This window comes from Drosophila mojavensis, unplaced genomic scaffold (genome assembly GCF_018153725.1).
Source record: "Drosophila mojavensis isolate 15081-1352.22 unplaced genomic scaffold, ASM1815372v1 contig_74, whole genome shotgun sequence".
In the NCBI taxonomy this organism is placed as follows: Eukaryota; Metazoa; Arthropoda; class Insecta; order Diptera; family Drosophilidae; genus Drosophila; species Drosophila mojavensis.
The window spans coordinates 3,318,319-3,336,425 of NW_025318899.1; the positions used below are offsets into that span (position 1 = coordinate 3,318,319).

Here is an 18,107-nt window from a genome sequence, read left to right on the forward strand (position 1 = left end):
ATGCACATTTACTGAACGAGATTTCATTACAACTCATTTGACAGTCTTGGTGCACTTCGACGCTGCCAAAATGTCATACCTGAGTGGCAGGCCACTCCCCCCTCACACACACACACACTCGCCGCCCTTTCTGTTTACCTGCGCTGCAGATTAGCGCGCGACATATAGCTGCAAATGCAACTCCTGTGCGTGTGTGTGTGTGTGTGTGTGTGTGTGTGTAGAGTCAACGCGAAATTAAGCGAAATGAAGTTGACCACGTTTCGATTTTGCATCAAAGCCAAACGCAGTCGCAGCCGCTGCTTACCTCAAAGCGGCGCCTCTACCTCACATCCATTCGCTTGGCAACGCCTGCCACGCCCACGCCAGCACGCCCGTGTATTCGCCCAGTGAGCAGCAGTTCAGTGAGCCTGGTCTGTGCCCCATGCATTGTTAATACAATTCGAGTCCAACGTCAATAACCAAGTGCCACGAATGGACCATTAGTTGGCCTGCCTAGTTGGATGTGCAACATTTTGTTGTTGTTGTTGTTGTTGTTGCTATTGCTGTTGTTGTCGTTGCAGTTGCTTTGATGGCTGCAACGTTTCTTCGCTTAGCTGCCCACATACACAGCTCAGCTTGAGTATACTTATGTGTGTGCGTGTGTGTGCTTGTATTCCTATATATAATTATGTGGATTAGCTATATCCTATTTGAATTCTCGCTATTTCAACTGCGCTTGCCGCGATTCAATTAGATGTCAAATCTAGCAATTTCACAAAATATCGATAATTTATCGATTAGTATTTTTAATTTAGAAAATAGCTCAACTCTTTAAGAACGATTACGAAATAAATTTTAAAACAATAAATTGTATATTCAATGTACCCTTCTTCTCTGTTCAAACACAACCATTTAAATGCATTTATTAAGTTATTTGCCATCTGAAATATGAAAGAAATAAAGTACAAAATTTAAGTTAGCCCCAATATTACAGCTCTTTCGAAAAATATGCAAACAACTTGTATGACTTCTGCTCAGAATTCGCAGAAATTGCCAACTTAATTTGCTTGCATTTACAAATAAAGTAATTTTACTTTGTCTTAAAAAAATCAAAATAATAATAAAAAAAAATAAAAAAAAGTAACTACAAAAATATTATATATAATTTACCCCATAATGAGAGCGAAAATGAAATGGCTAGTTTGGAGACTTGCAATTTGCATGTCTGGCGCCCATAAAAGTATGCAACACAAATTTTCGGACAACAACAGAGCAAAGGCAAGCTCATTGTCTTGGCAGCTGCCATTACACACACACACACACTTACGGACATATATATGAATGCATTTAGACTAGGAAGCGACTAAAAATGAGAAACAGGCAACAACTTAACTGCTACTCAGCCACGCAGTCACATGGCAAACTTACAAGTAATACTTAGCCTAAATGGGCACAAGTGGGCCCCATAGAGTGGCCCCTGAGTCGGGGTCGGGGAATAGCCACTTGATATGCTAGATGATGCGAAATTTGTATACCCTTAAACTCATTATTAAAGTAAAAATGATGAAGCAGGGTATATTGTTTGTTGTGAAGGGGTATGTAACAGGCGATATGTTGAGATATATATATATATATATGTATGTATATATATATATATATTGGTTTAGGATTAAGATTTGAAGCCCACAGACGTCATATTTGCATAATTTTAATTCATTTAATTATAATCCAAGTTCCCGGATTTTAAGGCAAACAAATGCAAAATTTGCTACAAATATCCTGCTTAAGTTCATATGGACTTTTTCATTTAGTTTTATTGTAGACAGCTTTTCCAAAATCTAAATATGAAAATGTACATAAGTATCAAAAATCTACAACAGCATCTCTCATAAAACAGGGTATCTCCTAATCGTGCACTTTCAACTGAAGTACTCTTACTTAGTTTGTAATGAAGTTATTGACAAGCCCCTAAGAGAGCCAAAGAGAGAGAGAGAGAGAAATAGAGAATGATAGATAGTGTGGATGGTTGGGTGGCAACAGCGGGGCGTGGCTCACCTTCTAGTGGGCATACATAGACACGTTTAAGGATATGTGGCACAATATGCAAATGTTACTTTGTTATGCAATTAGTGAATTCAATACGAAGCACTCGGCAAACGGTACTTCGGCAAACAGACAGGTAACGGTAACTGTAACGGCAACGATAACGGTAACGTCAACGTCAACGAGGAGGAAAAGCCACTCGAACAACTCACAACTGCAGGCCAAGCACTGCAGTTAAATGTATCGTTAGCATTAGATTCCAAACTGGTTGAGAACCACTCAGAGCTACAATTAGACGACTTAATGATGCTCTGCAATGTATATATGTCTATATGAATATTTACTATGATAAATCAATGACAATTATACGACTTAATAATGCCCTGCAATTGATGTTGAACTTAATTGTAAAACAATTTAAGTCTTAGCCCAGATATTATAATTACTTTCTATAGCTGTTTTATTTATTGAGCCTAATAATTGGCTATAGAATAACCACACAACAATTTTCTGAATAAAGTACAGTTATTAATAAAACTGGAGCAAAGCGTTTTACAATTGGATCTATATAAATCAAATTTCAGTTATTTTTTTGTATTTTATATTTTTTATTTGTATTTTTTATCATTTGTTTTATATAATTATTCTTAGTATTATTTTTTGTTTTTAAATAAATATTTTAAATATTTTCTTACTGTTTTTTTACCGTCGTCTGCCAACCCATATACCCGACCTACTCTTTAACAGCTATTTCAAAAAAAAAAAAAAAAAAATAGGTCGATCTTCTTCTACATCAATGGCGACAGTGCATTGTGCAGCAAATATAGATATGCAATTAATTCTCTCCCTCTCGCTCACTCTCTATATAAATTTAACTGACTTCCGTTATTTTTCATGCTTCTCTTCTTCTTCATTTTCAACAGGCAAAAATGATGGAAAATTCACACGCTTGGATGGGCGCAAGTGGCTCAACTTTAGCAGGTTTGTATAGACAATCAAAAGCTGGCAGTTTTGGCACTCACCTAATGCATTGCATTCCGTCATATTGTATGTATCCTTCTCGAACATTCCAGCAGACAGCTATCAATATCAGCTGCAGTCGATGTGGCAAAAATGCTGGAACACTAATCAAAATTTAATGCATCACATGCGGTTTCGCGAACGCGGACCACTAAAATCATGGCGACCCGAAACGATGGCCGAAGCCATTTTCAGCGTACTAAAGGAAGGACTTTCACTATCACAAGCGGCGCGAAAATACGATATACCCTATCCGACATTTGTGCTCTACGCGAATCGGGTGCACAATATGCTCGGCCCCTCGATCGATGGCGGACCCGATCTACGACCCAAGGGACGAGGTAGACCGCAACGCATTCTCCTGGGTATCTGGCCGGATGAGCATATCAAGGGCGTCATCAAGACGGTCGTGTTTCGCGACACTAAGGACATAAAGGAAGATAGCCTAGGCGCACATATGCCACCGTACGGTCGGCATTCGGTAGGTTAAAACAAGCCACAATTCACCACTATACAAACTTCACAGCACTTGCACTTCAAAAAAAAAAAAGAAAAATAAATTAAATGAAAATTACGACGCAGTAATTGATGCAGCCATCTTTATTCACGATTAACTTGATATCGATTAGCATGTGATTTCGATGCCTGTTAAACGGTCCTTAAGCCGACTGTTAAGCTTAACATTTTATCAACAGAGATTTGGTTTTGTTGGACTGCAGAGCTAATAGATTAATTTAGCATTAAATGCTTGATTAACATAAAGACAATAAGTACTAATTGAGCACTGATGCAAGTATCGATGCTTCTTATTGTAAAACGGTGATCTGATTGTATTACAATTGCTTTAGCAAATATCGATGGCATACATTGTCCAATCAAGAAAGCTGCCTTTTGAGTAGAATGTCAAGCACCTATCGATGCTTCTATGCTGTTTTATAGCAGTGATCTATATGTCAACGATCAGCCGCAACCAACTAAATTTGCAATTCGAATTTCGCAAGCTGTTTGAATAATTTTTCATTTCATGTCATCCACACACTAAACTCCCGATCGGGTTAGCCCGTTTTTCCCTTGCAGGACATGACGCTAAGCTATCCAGGTCAGCCGGTGGGCGGAGGAGCCGCCAGCCTCAGCGGCCTGGCCTGTCCCAATGGTATGGGCAGTGGCGGCGGCGTGGGAGGCGCTGCCAGTGGTGCGGAGCAACAAATGTCGCAGGAGCAGATGTCCGCGGTGGCTGCCGTTGCACACAATATACGCCAGCAGATGCAAATGGCCGCCGCAGCGCAGCATCAGCACGGGGAGGCGGGGCCGCAACCACCCCCACCGGGTCCGCCGGGCCTGTTCAATTTGCCGCCCCATTTGACGGGCGGAGCGGGACGGGCTAGCATATCGCCAGCATTGAGCAGTGGCTCAAATCCATCGCTGGGAGCACGGCATGCGCCCTCGCCCTGCGGTCCCGCCGGCCTCTTGCCGAATCTGCCGCCCAGCATGGCCGTTGCACTGCATCGAGATCCGGCAGCGGCTGCACTACTCAGTCAGCAGCAGCAGCATCATCTGCAGCAGCTGCAGCTCCATCAGCAGCACCAACAGCAACAACAACAGCAGCAACAACAACAACAACAGCAGCATGCTTTGCATCAACAGGCAGCAGCAGCTGCTGCAGCGGCGGTCGCTGCTGCTGCAGTGCAGCATCCGCACACACATCCGCATTCGCATCACATGCAGACACACAAATCCGGTTTCGGTGCCAGTTCCATGCAGCATCAGCAGCAACAGCAACAGCAGCACCAGCAACAGCAGCACCAACAACACCAGCAACAACAACAACAACAGCAGCAGCAGCAGCAGGACAAGTCCAAGGCGAAGAGCAGTCCGCCGCGCTTGCATTCGCCGCTGGCGGAGTTGGGCTTGGAGCTGGGCTACAAGCGTGACTTTTCGCCTACGCGACTCTTTGCCGAAGATCTGGCAGAGCTAGTGGGCGCCTCCTCCACCTCCACGTCTGCATCAACTACAGCAGCAGCGACGCCTGCAGCGAGCGGAACGCCCGTTGGAGCAGCAAGCGGCACAGCCGGTGGAGAGATGTGCGCCAGTAGTACTGGCAGCGGGAGCGGCAGCTCCATCAAGGTGGAGCCCATTACGACCAGCGGCGAATAGAGTCGAAGCTCCAGCTCCAACTCCAAACTCAACTAAATCAATCAATCAATCAAAAGAGCAACAAATTTTCCTTTTAATTAAGCAATTGAGATTTGAGTAAAATGGAAATTTTAAAGGTTTAACAAATCTGATTTAAACTATATAGTATTTAATATGAAATACATATGTGTATATAAATTGAGTTATACATTATAATTATATATATACATATATACATTTATGTGTGTGTAATGTATACAAAGGTGGTCTGAAAAATTGACAAAGCCTAAAAAAGATTTTTTAAATTATTACTAAAAAATTTGTTAGTAAAAACAATTTTAATTTTCTTTATAAATTAATTTATTTAAACTTTTTTGTATTTTTGATTAAAATTAATGTCTTTCTTAGAAATTTTAAATTTTACATATTTATTATTTAAAAAATGTTAATTTTCAATTTATATAATTTTTATTTTAAATGCATATTGTTCTTAAAGTATCTAAAATAATATAAAATATTTTAAGAAAATTTAAATTATAATTTAATTTAATTTTGAATTAAGTAATTTATTAAATTTAATGCTGAAATTAGTTTACATACAAAAAATTTTATTTTTTAATTTCCGCAAAATACATATTCTCATTTAGATTATTTAATCATAAAATATATTTTAACTAATTATTTATTTAATTTAAATTTGTTAATTTTTGAGACCATCCATGTACATCTCCATAGATACATACATATATATGTATATATCATGCATATTAGTATTTCGAACGCTCGTTCCTTTGTTTCTGTCGGTCCACTTCAATTTAATTTGAATTTAAATTGAAAAAAAAAAAAATCAAAAGAGTATTATTATGTTAAATAATTAATTAAATAGCGATCTCTTTAATTTTTACTATATAAATATATAAATAAAATGGAAAACTCTAAGAAATACCCTGGAACATTCCACAGCAAATCCCACAAAACAGTTTTTCAACAAAAGAAATTACAACTAAAAATAAATAAAATAAACATTAAAAAGAAAAATACAATTATTTAAATCATAGCAATTGTGTGCCCAGTTTTATTTAGTTTATAAAAATATATGTGTACAAAAATTATAAAAAAAAAAAATTAAAACTAAAAATTTTTGGATGTGCATTAAAAAATGGAAACTAAAAATATGGAAACAACTAAATTTAATGTTTAGGTCTTAAAAACAAACAACAAAAAATTCACAAAAAATGCCTTTCGGAATTAAATTCAGAGAAATTGTTAAAAAGTAAAAAAAAAAAGAAAAACCCCAAATTTGTAAATTTAAAATAAATTTTTTAACTAAAAAAAAAAAACTTTATACAAAACAAAATTTATAGAAAATTATGAAAATGAAAATTGTAAACGAAAGTTGTTGAAAATAAAAAAATAAATTGAAGGCTTCGAAAACTTTTTAATTATTGCCAAATTTTTAATACTGAATAGTTATCTGTTAATTTATTCTTTAACTTACAAAATTGAAAAATTTTTCTTCTACTCTTCTAAAGTGCCTTTTCTAGCATTAATTTTAACTTAAGCTTTTTTTTACATTTTTTAACTGAAAAAAGGAAAAATGAAATCAACAACTTTCGTTAATTAATTTAGAAAAAGTCTGACATACATACTATATATATTTTTAAATAAATATATAAGTATTGTATTAAGTTAAAAAAAAAAAAAAAAAAACATTTAGGCAAATCTTTCGGCAATGCATTTTATATGTTTTTTTTTTTAATAAAAAAAAAGTCTCATTTGCAAGCACACAAAAAATAATATTAAAATAAAAATAATAATACAAATAGAAAATAAATAAACAAGCGGCAATTAAAAATCAAATAAAAAATATTTAAAAAAAAGTATTTACAGTTTATACAATAGCCATAGCCATATAGACGGATATGTAGATATATATATATATTTATATGTATATCTATGTATGTAACTCTCATAACTAATCCCCCCAACCACCCTAAGAAATAGACTCTAATGTTCCCTACCTATTTGGTATATTACGAGTATTTCAACAAAAAAATAATTAAAAAAAAAAAAAAAAAGGAAAATATGTTTATGAAGCTAACCGAAAATTTCCAGAAAGTATATATATATAAACATATATATATATAATTATTATACGTTTTTTATCAAAACAACTTTAGTGCAAAACTTTATGTTAAAATTAACTTTTAAATGTCGAAATGAATGTTTCTTATTAATCAAATAACAAAAAAAAAAAAAAAAAAAAAAAAAAAAACAGAAGGAAAATATCAACAAAAAAATGAAATAAAAAATATTTTATAAAAACAAAAAAAAAATGGAAGAATACGAGTTTTTTTTTTACGCCCAGCAAGATTTGTTGATCAGGAATATCTACTACATATTATATTATCTATCTAAATAAATGTTAGGTTCATATAATTATTTGGTATTTGTTTAGTATTTACAGTATTTTATTTTTTATTGCTTTTTGATAACAACAGAAGAGAAATTAACTTAGGGATGCTACTGCAGAGCCAAACTAATACTTGGCGGCGTCACCTCCTCCAGTTGGGGCTGATTGATCTCCTGGTGACGCTGCAACAGGCCAAGGCATTGATGCAGACACTGTGTGCTGGCCGTGGAGATGGCCTTCAGCAGCAATAGGTCCGGATCCGTGGGCGAAAAGGAAGCACAGTCAATGTTTTCAATGGCGCGTGCCAAAGAAGCGTTGCTAGAAAGAACAGTTTAGAGATCAGTGTAAGGCAGATGCTATAGGATGGCATGGCGTGATTGGATTTACCACTGTTCGGTGAGGAATAGAGCCTGTCGAGCGGCAACCATTGCATCCGAAGCGGCCAGCAGTTCGCGTGCCGGCAATGGCGATGAGTTGCTTATGTCCATGGCCTGTGTGTGGCTCTCGACGACGGCGCGCAGTCCATCGACCCATTCCTGGCGAGCTCGTGCATCACTGGCGCGCAGCTTCAGCGTGTCTCCCGAAGCACAGGCAATGGAAAAGGTGCGTGAATCCTCGTCGCTGGGATAGACGACGGCGCCGGCCAGCTGCACCTGACCCCGCGGAGTGTTGGCCAGCACATGAGGCGAGGGCGCAATGTCGTCGCCCACTGCCGAAGAGTCGCACAAATAGTAACTCAAATATCCCGTCTTGGCGTCCACAGTGAACCAACGGTATTGCCAGCCTATGAGAGATCGACTGTGTAAATTGTAGTATATGGTGATATTTCATTTGCCTTACCCTTCATTACATTTGTATATTTGCTTAGCTGCCCGCTGAGCGGATGACGCAGCGTTTGGTTTATCATTCTGTTCAAATTGCTTTCCATCTGGCTGCAGCTGGCGTCGCCGTCGTCGTCTTGGTTACAGCGATGGTGGCGTTGTAGTTGTTGCTGTGGATGTGACTGTGACTGTGCCTGTTGCTCTACTGGCTTGTGCTTCGATCGGCGCTTCTTCAGATGCAATGCAACTTTGATTTTACGCAGAATTTTTACAATTTGTTTATTTTCTAGAAGGAATATAAAATTCTTATTGCAATTATGTTTGTAGTGTTGCCAGCTTGTCGAAAATAGCAGCTGATTTGGTGGTGAGTGGTGGCAGCCTTGTTATGACTGAGAGTTGCCAGATCGTCGTAAATTGATCGAACCAGCTGGTATTCCCAAAATGGCCGTATAATTTGAATAATCACATCGCTATGATTTCACATGCTAGAATTTTTATTTCGAATCGGGCTATAAAATAAAAAATCTTTTTGGATATAATATAAACATAATTATTATTAATAGCTTAAATAACAACTGGTGAGCAACAACAGTCTAATTGGCATTTCCAGCATACAAAAATACTATCAGTATATTTTATGTATACTCTTGGGATTTTTCGGTCTTCACGCAACTGGTCACTCTTCTTAACTCTAACATTTCCATTTTGAGTTAACATAGCAAGCGAGAACCATTAACAGTGCAACAACAAAGTGAGCAAAGCGCATAAATTTCGCAAAAATTTTTGTTGCTCCGCAAATTTGTTTAAATAAAAACGAACCAAGTGTAAATAAAAATGATGTGAATGATCAGAGCGTTGCCGAAAATGAAACAATGCAAACGCGCGTGTTATGGTAATGTGCATTTATGCAGTCAGAACAAACGCAAACGAGTGAAAAAAATCAATTTGTATCCCAGAAGCGTTTTTAGTGTTGGTTTGAAGAAGAGGAAGATGAAGAAGAAGTAACAGTAGCAGAAGGTGGAAAGAGGGAGAGCGAGAGATAGAGACGTATATAGTGAGCGAGAGGAGGCGATACAAGACGCAGACAACATCTCAAACGAAACGAAACGCAACTGTGAAAAGATGTGCGTCGAAGGCGGATGATGTGATTGTTGATGGAGTTCGTAAAACTAAAGCCCCATATTGTAAAAATGGCAATTAAAAATTATTAAACGCGCGCGTTGTGCAGCTGCAAAAAAATAACAACATATCTCCCTTGTGCCCCTCGCCCACGCGTGTGTTTTAAAAATAAGAACATATACATGTGCATGTGTTTATGTATGTATGCATGTATTTCCGCGTTTATGTTTTATGCGGCCATTGCGTGACACGGCATAGAGTTGATTTATGACATTTAACATTTAACCGCTATTCGGTGGGGGTGTTTCGTGTCATGTGTGTGTGTTTGCGTCCCTATCTGTCTGTGTACTCGTGCTTGTGTCTCCCTATCTGTCTGCGTGGGGCTGCCCATATGATACAAAATTTGCCTAAAATGTAATTAATATGCTTTGTGTTGAGTGTGACCATTTGTATATATTTTTCTTATTTGTCCGTTCTTTTTTCTAAACAAACCGCCTACCCCCACACACATACACACCCAACTAACACATGCATGTGTATATATACATACATATACATATAGTGCCGCTGCTGCTGCGTTGACCATGAAAAAAATGGCAGCGAGAAATTTGCAAAAATCAATGAAAGCCGTCAAAGCAAGCAAAAGTGTAACAACAACAACTAAATTAATAATAAATATTTCAAATTAAGTGAAATTGAAGGCGAGTCCGTTATGCTGCGCTGCCCTCACAATAGTTAAAGACTATAAAACAGCTGCACACACACAGACACACACATACAAACAACAACATGGATGGTCAACGAGCCCGCGATCTGTTAACGCTGCTGCAGGAGCGCGTTGTATTTCTCACTGGTGGGCGTGATAGGCGTGGTGGACCATTACTATGTTTTCCGGCAACGCCGCGCCGGGATCGCCTCAAACCGGAGGATTTGCGTCGCCTGCTTATCTACTTGATTAGCATACCCAGGTGAGTAATGTAAACAATCGATACTGCATAACCGCCATCGATACTTTACTTCTATTTACTTATTGTTGCAAAATGTTTATTGGTTCTTTCGCACTCGCACTCACAATCGCAGGCAGCATTCACAATGAGAGGCCATTGTGTCAGCTGACGCTGCGCTGCGCTTCGTTTGCGGTTTTTGGCTGTCGCCTCACCCGCGCAGCTGCAGCTGCATGCATTCCACTTGATTTTCCAGTTCTTGCATGTTTTATGAATCATCAAGCAGCCGCTGTCGCAGTCGCGTCGCAGTCGTCGTCGTCGACAATGGCAAACAGCACGCACATTGTTGTTGGTGTTGTTCTTGCAGCCTAGGCTGACATTGAATGCAGCTCTCTGTGAGTGTGTGAGAGAGAGGGGGAGAGGGAGAGGCAGACATGTTACGCTTCTTCATCGTCATTTTGTGCTGTTTTCGCTCGGTAGTTGGCAAAAATACAACACCAACAGCAAATTGCATAAATCTGTGCGACAAAGAAAGCAATAGAGAAAATACATAACAAAAAGCAAAACGCGTAAACCGGCATTTTCGCGATGCTCGTTTGCCAAAAGAATGCGGCGTGAGTCGAAAGCTCTGTTAAATGGCTGTTAATGTTGTTGCTCTTGCTGTTAATGTTGTTGTTTTTGTTTTCGTTTCTGGCGAATTAAAGCGGCCAAGAGTCAAAGTGCTTTGAGCAGTTAAGAAAAAGCGAAACAGAGCAAAGCAAACGAAATGAAAGGTGGAATGCGAATATTTCTTCTTAATTTTTTTTTTTTTGGATTTATGTTTGCATTTGAATAAAATTTATACCTGGAATCGATCGAAATACGGACCGTAGAATTATAAAGAACTTTATGGTCTTCCAATACGATTTGATTATAAACAGAGCTTAAAGTAAATATCAAAGGGGAGCAATAAATCAATAATTCTAAATTTGGCCTACGTATGTCATTTGTTTTCGCTAATGAGTGTTCACTGTACATGAGCAAAGCGTATTATTGAGAGCACGAACCTAATACAATAAATTACAATACTACATTTACTTGATATGAGGCAACTTAGACACACCCTATACCTGGCATGGACTCAGGGGAGGACATGCAAATCGATTTGTATTGATTCATAAGATATATACAATATAAGCTTATTACATAAATGCCTAAATTACAGGGTATGCTTATTGCAATACCATTTGTTTTAAGTCGAATATAATTTGCCATAAAGCACTCAACAACTGCTAGGCAGAAATGCTTCTCATGAATGATCTTCTTGATTGATCTTAAAAACCCGAAAAACAAGTCATAAAATTTTTGATGGGCACCTCTCAATGAAAATTGCGACATACAGTATATATGTATATATTTCCTTTGGCTTTTTCATTGGAAAATTCGTGAGCCATTTTCACAAGATTTTTCGTTGAGTAGTGAAAAGCAGCGAAGACCCAAAAAGAAAGAAAATGACGTTAATGAATCACAGTCAACAGCGTGTGGTTGTTGTTGTTGTTGTTCCCCATTTTCCCATGCTCTGCACTTTCTTATCAGCGCCACCTATTGGTGACTGTTGATGGCTGTGGCCCCCGCCCCCAATTAGTAAGCGCTATCTCTTTGGCCCACATATAAACGAGCATTCAAGCTAGAAATCTCAAATGCTGACGCCTCAACTTTGACTGATAAGCGCGCGCAATCATTTGTTTTGGTGGGGTCATACATACATACATACAATGGGGACATATATACACACATGTATGTATACGTTAGTATATATACGAAGTGTAGTGACGGCACGGCGTGTTTGTCTTATCGCCGCGCTGTCATTCAGAATTGCGTTGTTCTCTCTCTTCCCCCAGCTGCCTCTTTCTCTCGTGCTCTCTCTTTCTTTCTCTTCTGCGTCTTGCCTTCTTGGCTGCTTGCCCAAATGTGCGCTTTATCGCTTCTTCTGTTTTGTATGCTCCGTACTTATACGAAGTGCTTAAAATAGGGTATATTGTTTACGACGTTTCTGATCTATCAGTTTGTTTTCTAATAATATAATAATAACAATAATAATTAATATTGTATATCGATAATTAACGATATCAACAATTTAGTCGTTGATAGCTTTAATTATCGATATATATTTAGTTGTTGATATCGTTAATTATCGATATAAAATATTAATTATTCCTTTTTAAATGCTTTCACTTATATCTGAAACATTCCCTATATATTAGGGCTATCAACTTAATAACAGGGTATCAGTTAGTTGGTCAACCGTTATTGAAATCTCTCGTGTTATTTGGTTTGGTTTATAACTTTGTTTTATTTTGTTTTGTTTCTGCTTTCTTTTGTTGTTGTGTCGTTCCTTTTTATTATTTTTATTTTGTTTTCATGCGAAACATTTTTGTTTATTTCTTCTCCTTCGCTGGGGTTCGCTTTGTCTTTAGCGCTCATTTGGGCAGCTGAGTCGCGCGTCAATGCAAATTTCTTGTTTAACTCACTCCCACAAGAACAACAACAACAACAATAGCAATACTAATATATGCAACAACAACAATGGGCGCTCAAAATTTTAGACACGTTCGAGGCCAACTTCCTTTGGCGCTTCATTTCATTTTGTTTCGTTTCTTTTCGTTGTGATGCCATTTGTGAATCCCTTGTTTAATTTCCAAACGATTTATGGGTTAAATAAACGATTTTTGATTAGTTCGCATTTCGCTTTTTCTTGTCTTCGAAGTTTTCCTACGGGCGACATTCGAGAAGAAACACGATTTTTTTTTTATGGCATTTCGATTTGATTCGAGGCAGCTTGTTTCCCCGATTTCAGCTGTTGATAAACAAATGAAAGAAAGAATTATTTAAACGTTTGCCTCTCCGCCCATAAATATGTCGTGCACCCAGTTTGGTTTTTTTTTTATTCTTTTTTGTTATTAGTCATTCAAGAACACACACAAAGTCGGGTTGGTGACTGCAATGTCAATACAGAAATCTTTAGAATACAGAGAAAGAAAAATGATATAATCATGCCCAAGGTAAGGGCTTTGCTTTCAAGTCTAGGTTTGATTCCAAATTTACATTATATAAAGAAATTAGCTTTAAAAGCACTTCTAATTGAAAACGTTACTCTGGCTGGCATTTATAGCTTAGGTTTATCGTCAATCAATCAATCAATAAACTTATATAAACAAATTGCTATTGAAAATATATTCCGGCCCTCAAGCAAGTTTTTATAGTTTGCCCATTTCCCTTTATTCAGTCAATCAATCAATTTGAGCAATTTTTCAATTAATATTTCAACAATTATGCCTTTCTCTTGAGCAGTGTAGAGCTCGAAGCGTCTTTTGCTTTGGTTCCTCTTCATTTTGGTCGATTCTAAAGGGTAAACCCCTAGAAATGCGTTCGCAGAAACCACACGAGAATCTCAAGATAAAAAAAAAAAAGAAAAACAACAGCAAGTCAAGACTTAGCGACTAAAATGGCATTCTTAAAAAGTGTGAACAAGGCATACGAAGAAAAGTGAGAGAGAGAGACAGCGAGAGTGAGATATAAAAATAAAATATAAATATTTATGGTTAATGATGTGATTAAAATTCAAATAGAATGCAAATCAAAGCACGACACAATGCAAAACTCTTGAACGGGTGTGTAGGGTCTTTAGGAAATTATTAACTGAAATTGGTGTCAAAGTTATATAGAAATTGTGCTCGGCGCTCTTCCAGTGAAAAAGTCGTAATTTATGCAAAAGACGTAAACAGAGCAACGAACCAAACGAAGAATCTAACCAAATCGAACTACGAAAATAAGAAAGAACAGTTAGGTTTTATTTCATGTTCGTGATATAAATAGCAGAAGTTTGTATACACTATGTGGAGAGTGGGCGCCATAGTGATCTATCGAGAGATCCATGTAAGGAAAAGCGTAAAATATGTGAGGGAATAATACTTCGTATAAATTGTACCTTTATGGGCAGATCGTGTGAATTGATTAATAGGATTATCGACATTTTAAAGGATATTGAACTCTAGCTCTGAACTCTCTGATCGATGAACTTTTCAGCGAATACAATGTTAATTAATATTTAAGATTTATATATAGACCGATAGGTAGATAGTTTGATATGTAGACGGATAGGTGATCTATATAGATATGTATATCAAGTATATATGAAGAGAATAGATCGTTCAATAAACAATATGCATTTTGACTGTATATGATTGTAGTGAGGATCGTCGGTCAACAGTTATCAATATAATATATATATGATCATTTAATGATCAATGCTTTCTCTATTTCGAAAATACTCCATTTAGTGCTTAAATTGTTATACAAAGAGTATTCTTAATAATTTCCTGTATTTTATCTAAAGATCATTACTGATCTTAAATTCTCGATATGTTACATACTTCATAACATATTGAGTATACACTCGCCAAGAGCATAATAACAACAACACTCTCACTCACATACACTTTGCTGACTCGCTTTGCCCGTCTCTGTCTCTCTTTCTCTGCGTTCCTCCATCTCTCTCTTTCGCTCGCTCACTATCACGTTGAACGTTATGTTAATGGTCACCTTTCACTTGCAGCGATGCGGCCAAGAATCTCGGCTTCACAGTCATTATTGATATGCGTGGCAATGGCAACTGTTCGACGAATGTGAAGACAATATTGAAGGTGCTCCAAGAGCATTTCAGCGCCAACATTCACAACGTGGTGATCATCAAGCCGGACAATTTCTGGCAGAAGCAACGCGCCTCGATCAGTTCCAACAAATATAAATTCGAAACGCAAACGATATCGATCGAGGCACTCAACAAAATTGCCGAATCGCATCAGCTAACATCCGATTTCGATGGACAGCAGGTGTACGATCATCAGCAGTGGACCGATGCACGCTTGGCCATAGAGGACTTCTTTTGGCAAGCGGGCGATATGGCTGATCGCATCGATGATCTGCAAGAGGATTTGCATCGCAACGATTTTGCCGAAGATGTGAGTTTGGCCCGCTTGGCCATCGATCATCACAACGAGATGCGCAAGAAGATCACCAAGCTGCCTATTGAGGATCTGGATATGCAGGGCAAGAAGCTGCTGACAAAGATCAATATGGCAGCTGCTGCCAATGCCGGCACAGCAGGAGGGCAGGTTAGTTGACATCTAAATAAATATAGTGTATATATGTTAATGGAGAATTTAATCTTTTGCAGTGTGCCTCCACGTCGGACTGCTCCGACTCGGGCACCTCCTCCGCTGGCCAACAGCAGCAGCAACAACAACAGCAGCAACAACAGCAACAACAACAGCAGCAACAGCAGGGCGCACGCGTCGCTAGCCACAATAATCCGGACATGTCGGCGGCTATTAATAAGGCGCTGCGACAAATCGAGCTCATCCACTCGGGTCAGGAGCGCTTGCTCATGCTCTGGCAGCACAAGAAAGTCAAACTCGATCAATGCTTTCAATGGCGCCTCTTCGAGCAGGATTGCGAGAAGATGTTCGATTGGATACTGCATAATCGGGATGTATTCCAAATGAGCTATGTGGAAATCGGGCACAATTATTCGGGCGCCAAGCTGCTGCAGGATGAGCATCAGAAATTCGCCGTTGCCTCGATGAATGTCAATGTGAATATCGATCGGATCCTGGCCGTGGCAGCTCGGCTCATTGAGAGCCAACACTATGCAGCGCAGCATATAAAGACTTTGGCCCAGCGGCTCGATCGCACCTGGAAGGATTTCGGAGCCGGGCTGGACGAGCGCACAGCTGTGCTGCAACTGAGCGTTCTCTTCCATCACAAGGCCGAGCAGTACTGCAATAGTGTGGCCAGTTGGGCAGCCGCTTGTCAGGCCTCGCAGCCATTGCCCTCCGATATACAGAGTCTGGAAACAGCCATAAGGACACATCAGTCCTTATACGAGGCCATGTGCCAGGCCTATACGGAGGTGCACTCCACCAGCAAGAAGCTGCTCTATCAGCTGGATCATCTAGTGCACGTTTGCAATCAACCGCCGCCGCCGGGTGTGCCCGATCATCGCAAGAATAGTAGCGGCAATAGCGGCGGCAGTGGCTACAACAAATATGAACGGCCAGATCCTGCGGCGGATTATAGCGAAGGCGCCAGCCATGTGCTCGCTGTTATACACCAAATATTAGGACATCATCGGACACTGGAAGCCAAGTGGCATCAGGAAAAGATTCGATTGCATCAAACCCTGGCGCTACGTCTCTTCCAGGAGGATGTTAAGCAGGTGCTCGACTGGCTGAAGAATCATGGCGAAGTCTTTCTACGCAAGAATACGGGTATTGGACGCAATCTGCAAAAGGCGCGCGTCTATCAAAAATCTCACGAGCATTTCGAGAATGTGGCACAGAACACGTACAGCAATGCTGAGAAGTTGCTCTCGGCTGCGGAAGAGCTCGCTCGCAGTGGCGAAGCAGATCCAAATGAGATTTACTCGGTGGCCCACGAGCTGGAGCTGCAGGTGGCGAGCTTTGCCGAGCGTGTGGAGCAGCGACGACGACGATTGGAAATGGCTGTCATATTTTATACGCACGAGAAGGAGGTGACAGCCTGGATCGAGTCGTTGCGCACGGACGTGAGCACAGATGAGACGCGCCTCTCGCAGGAGAACCTCGAGGGCATCGAGCGTTTGCTGCAACAATACAGAGATCAGCAGGACAGCACAGTGAACACTTGCATGACACTGATCGCTCAGGGAGAGGCTTTGCTGCAGGAGATGCGCGCACTCGAGTATGTGGACAATACGGGCTCGCTGGCCGCGCTCGAAGCGACGCTCGAGAAGCTGAGCAAACAGAAGATCGAGGTCGAGGAGCTGTGGTCGGCGCGCAAATTTCGTGCTGATCTCATTCTGCGTTTGCGTTACTTTGAACGCGATGCCATGGAACTGTCCTCGCAGCTGGAGATGTGGTCCGAGGAGCTGCAGCATGCAGATCTCTCGCGCGACTACCAGAAAGCCGAACAGCTCATTCGCATGCACAACGAATCCGTAACCGAAATACAGAACACGACGTACGAGGTACTGCAACAAGGTCAAGATCTGCTGCAGCTCTTCGAGAACGCTGGCTTCATATCCATGGCAGATGCCACACACACGGCGCAGGCACGAATCGAATATCTGTTGGACTTCTTGCGTGAGCGGGAAATCGACTTGGAGGAGCTGTCGGAGGCAAAGCGTGCGAAGCTGGAACAGGCTGTGCAGCTTTGTCAGTTCCAGAACGATGCCAATCAGGTCATATCCTGGATACGCAATGGCGAGGCAATGCTCACGGCTAATTTTCTAACGCCCAACAGTCTGCAGGAGGCCGAGCAGCTGCGCAAGGAACACGAACAGTTTCAGGTACAGAGACAATCGATCTTAAAGTAAAGCTGTTAATGCTGTTAATGATCATTTTAACATGAGGCCGCTAATGTTAATGTTGTTGAGTAAAATTTTACAGATCTCTGTTAATTTAATATGCATTTGCTTCTCGTTGGCCAATGTTGTGTTAATAGAAGCAATGTTAAATTGAAGAGAAGCTGTTAACATGTTTAACTTTAACATAACAGCTTATAAAAGTATGAATAGACACAAAAGCAGATATTTTTGACACATCAAATATCAACTTA

At 39.6% G+C, this 18,107-nt stretch overlaps 3 protein-coding genes across 7 annotated transcripts in view; 2 read left to right on the forward strand and 1 right to left on the reverse strand.

Moving 5' to 3' along the window:
• LOC6581297 (protein bric-a-brac 1) overlaps positions 1–5,486 on the forward strand; it is a 73,984-nt gene extending 68,498 nt beyond the window's left edge. The window contains exons 2-4 of one of the 4 annotated variants that reach the window (XM_032731505.2): positions 2,946–3,003; positions 3,096–3,523; positions 4,102–5,486. In XM_032731505.2, the coding sequence (XP_032587396.2) occupies positions 2,946–3,003; positions 3,096–3,523; positions 4,102–5,196 (1,581 nt within the window). In that variant the 3' untranslated portion in view covers positions 5,197–5,486. The remainder of the gene's footprint in view (positions 1–2,945; positions 3,004–3,095; positions 3,524–4,101) is intronic. The other 3 variants (XM_044010358.1, XM_044010357.1, XM_044010359.1) reach the window with 3 other exon arrangements.
• Positions 5,487–7,624: 2,138 nt separating this feature from the next.
• Positions 7,625–8,762, reverse strand: LOC6581298 (oxysterol-binding protein-related protein 11). The gene is made up of 3 exons (XM_002007004.4): positions 8,429–8,762; positions 7,976–8,372; positions 7,625–7,906 (listed from the first exon to the last, which is right to left on the reverse strand). The coding sequence occupies exons 1-3, from the start codon at positions 8,514–8,516 to the stop codon at positions 7,699–7,701; spliced, it is 693 nt and encodes a 230-aa protein (XP_002007040.2). The 5' UTR covers positions 8,517–8,762; the 3' UTR covers positions 7,625–7,698.
• Positions 8,763–9,192: 430 nt separating this feature from the next.
• The window catches only part of LOC6581299 (triple functional domain protein), a 46,725-nt gene continuing 37,810 nt past the window's right edge, over positions 9,193–18,107 (forward strand). The window contains exons 1-4 of one of the 2 annotated variants that reach the window (XM_002007005.4): positions 9,193–9,301; positions 10,219–10,496; positions 15,067–15,625; positions 15,688–17,838. In XM_002007005.4, the coding sequence (XP_002007041.2) occupies positions 10,318–10,496; positions 15,067–15,625; positions 15,688–17,838 (2,889 nt within the window). In that variant the 5' untranslated portion in view covers positions 9,193–9,301; positions 10,219–10,317. Of the gene's footprint in view, positions 9,302–10,143; positions 10,497–15,066; positions 15,626–15,687; positions 17,839–18,107 lie in introns of those variants that run through there. The other variant, XM_015161750.3, reaches the window with a different exon arrangement.

What these genes read in the sequence shown, in the direction of transcription:
- LOC6581298 (XM_002007004.4), bottom strand. Translation starts at nt 8,516, where the DNA reads ATGGAAAGCAATTTGAACAGAATGATAAACCAAACGCTGCGTCATCCG. An exon ending in ATATACAAATGTAATGAAGG is followed by an intron (nt 8,373 to 8,428) that starts GTAAGGCAAATG and finishes GATCTCTCATAG; the next exon opens with GCTGGCAATACCGTTGGTTC. An exon ending in CTATTCCTCACCGAACAGTG is followed by an intron (nt 7,907 to 7,975) that starts GTAAATCCAATC and finishes TGTTCTTTCTAG; the next exon opens with CAACGCTTCTTTGGCACGCG.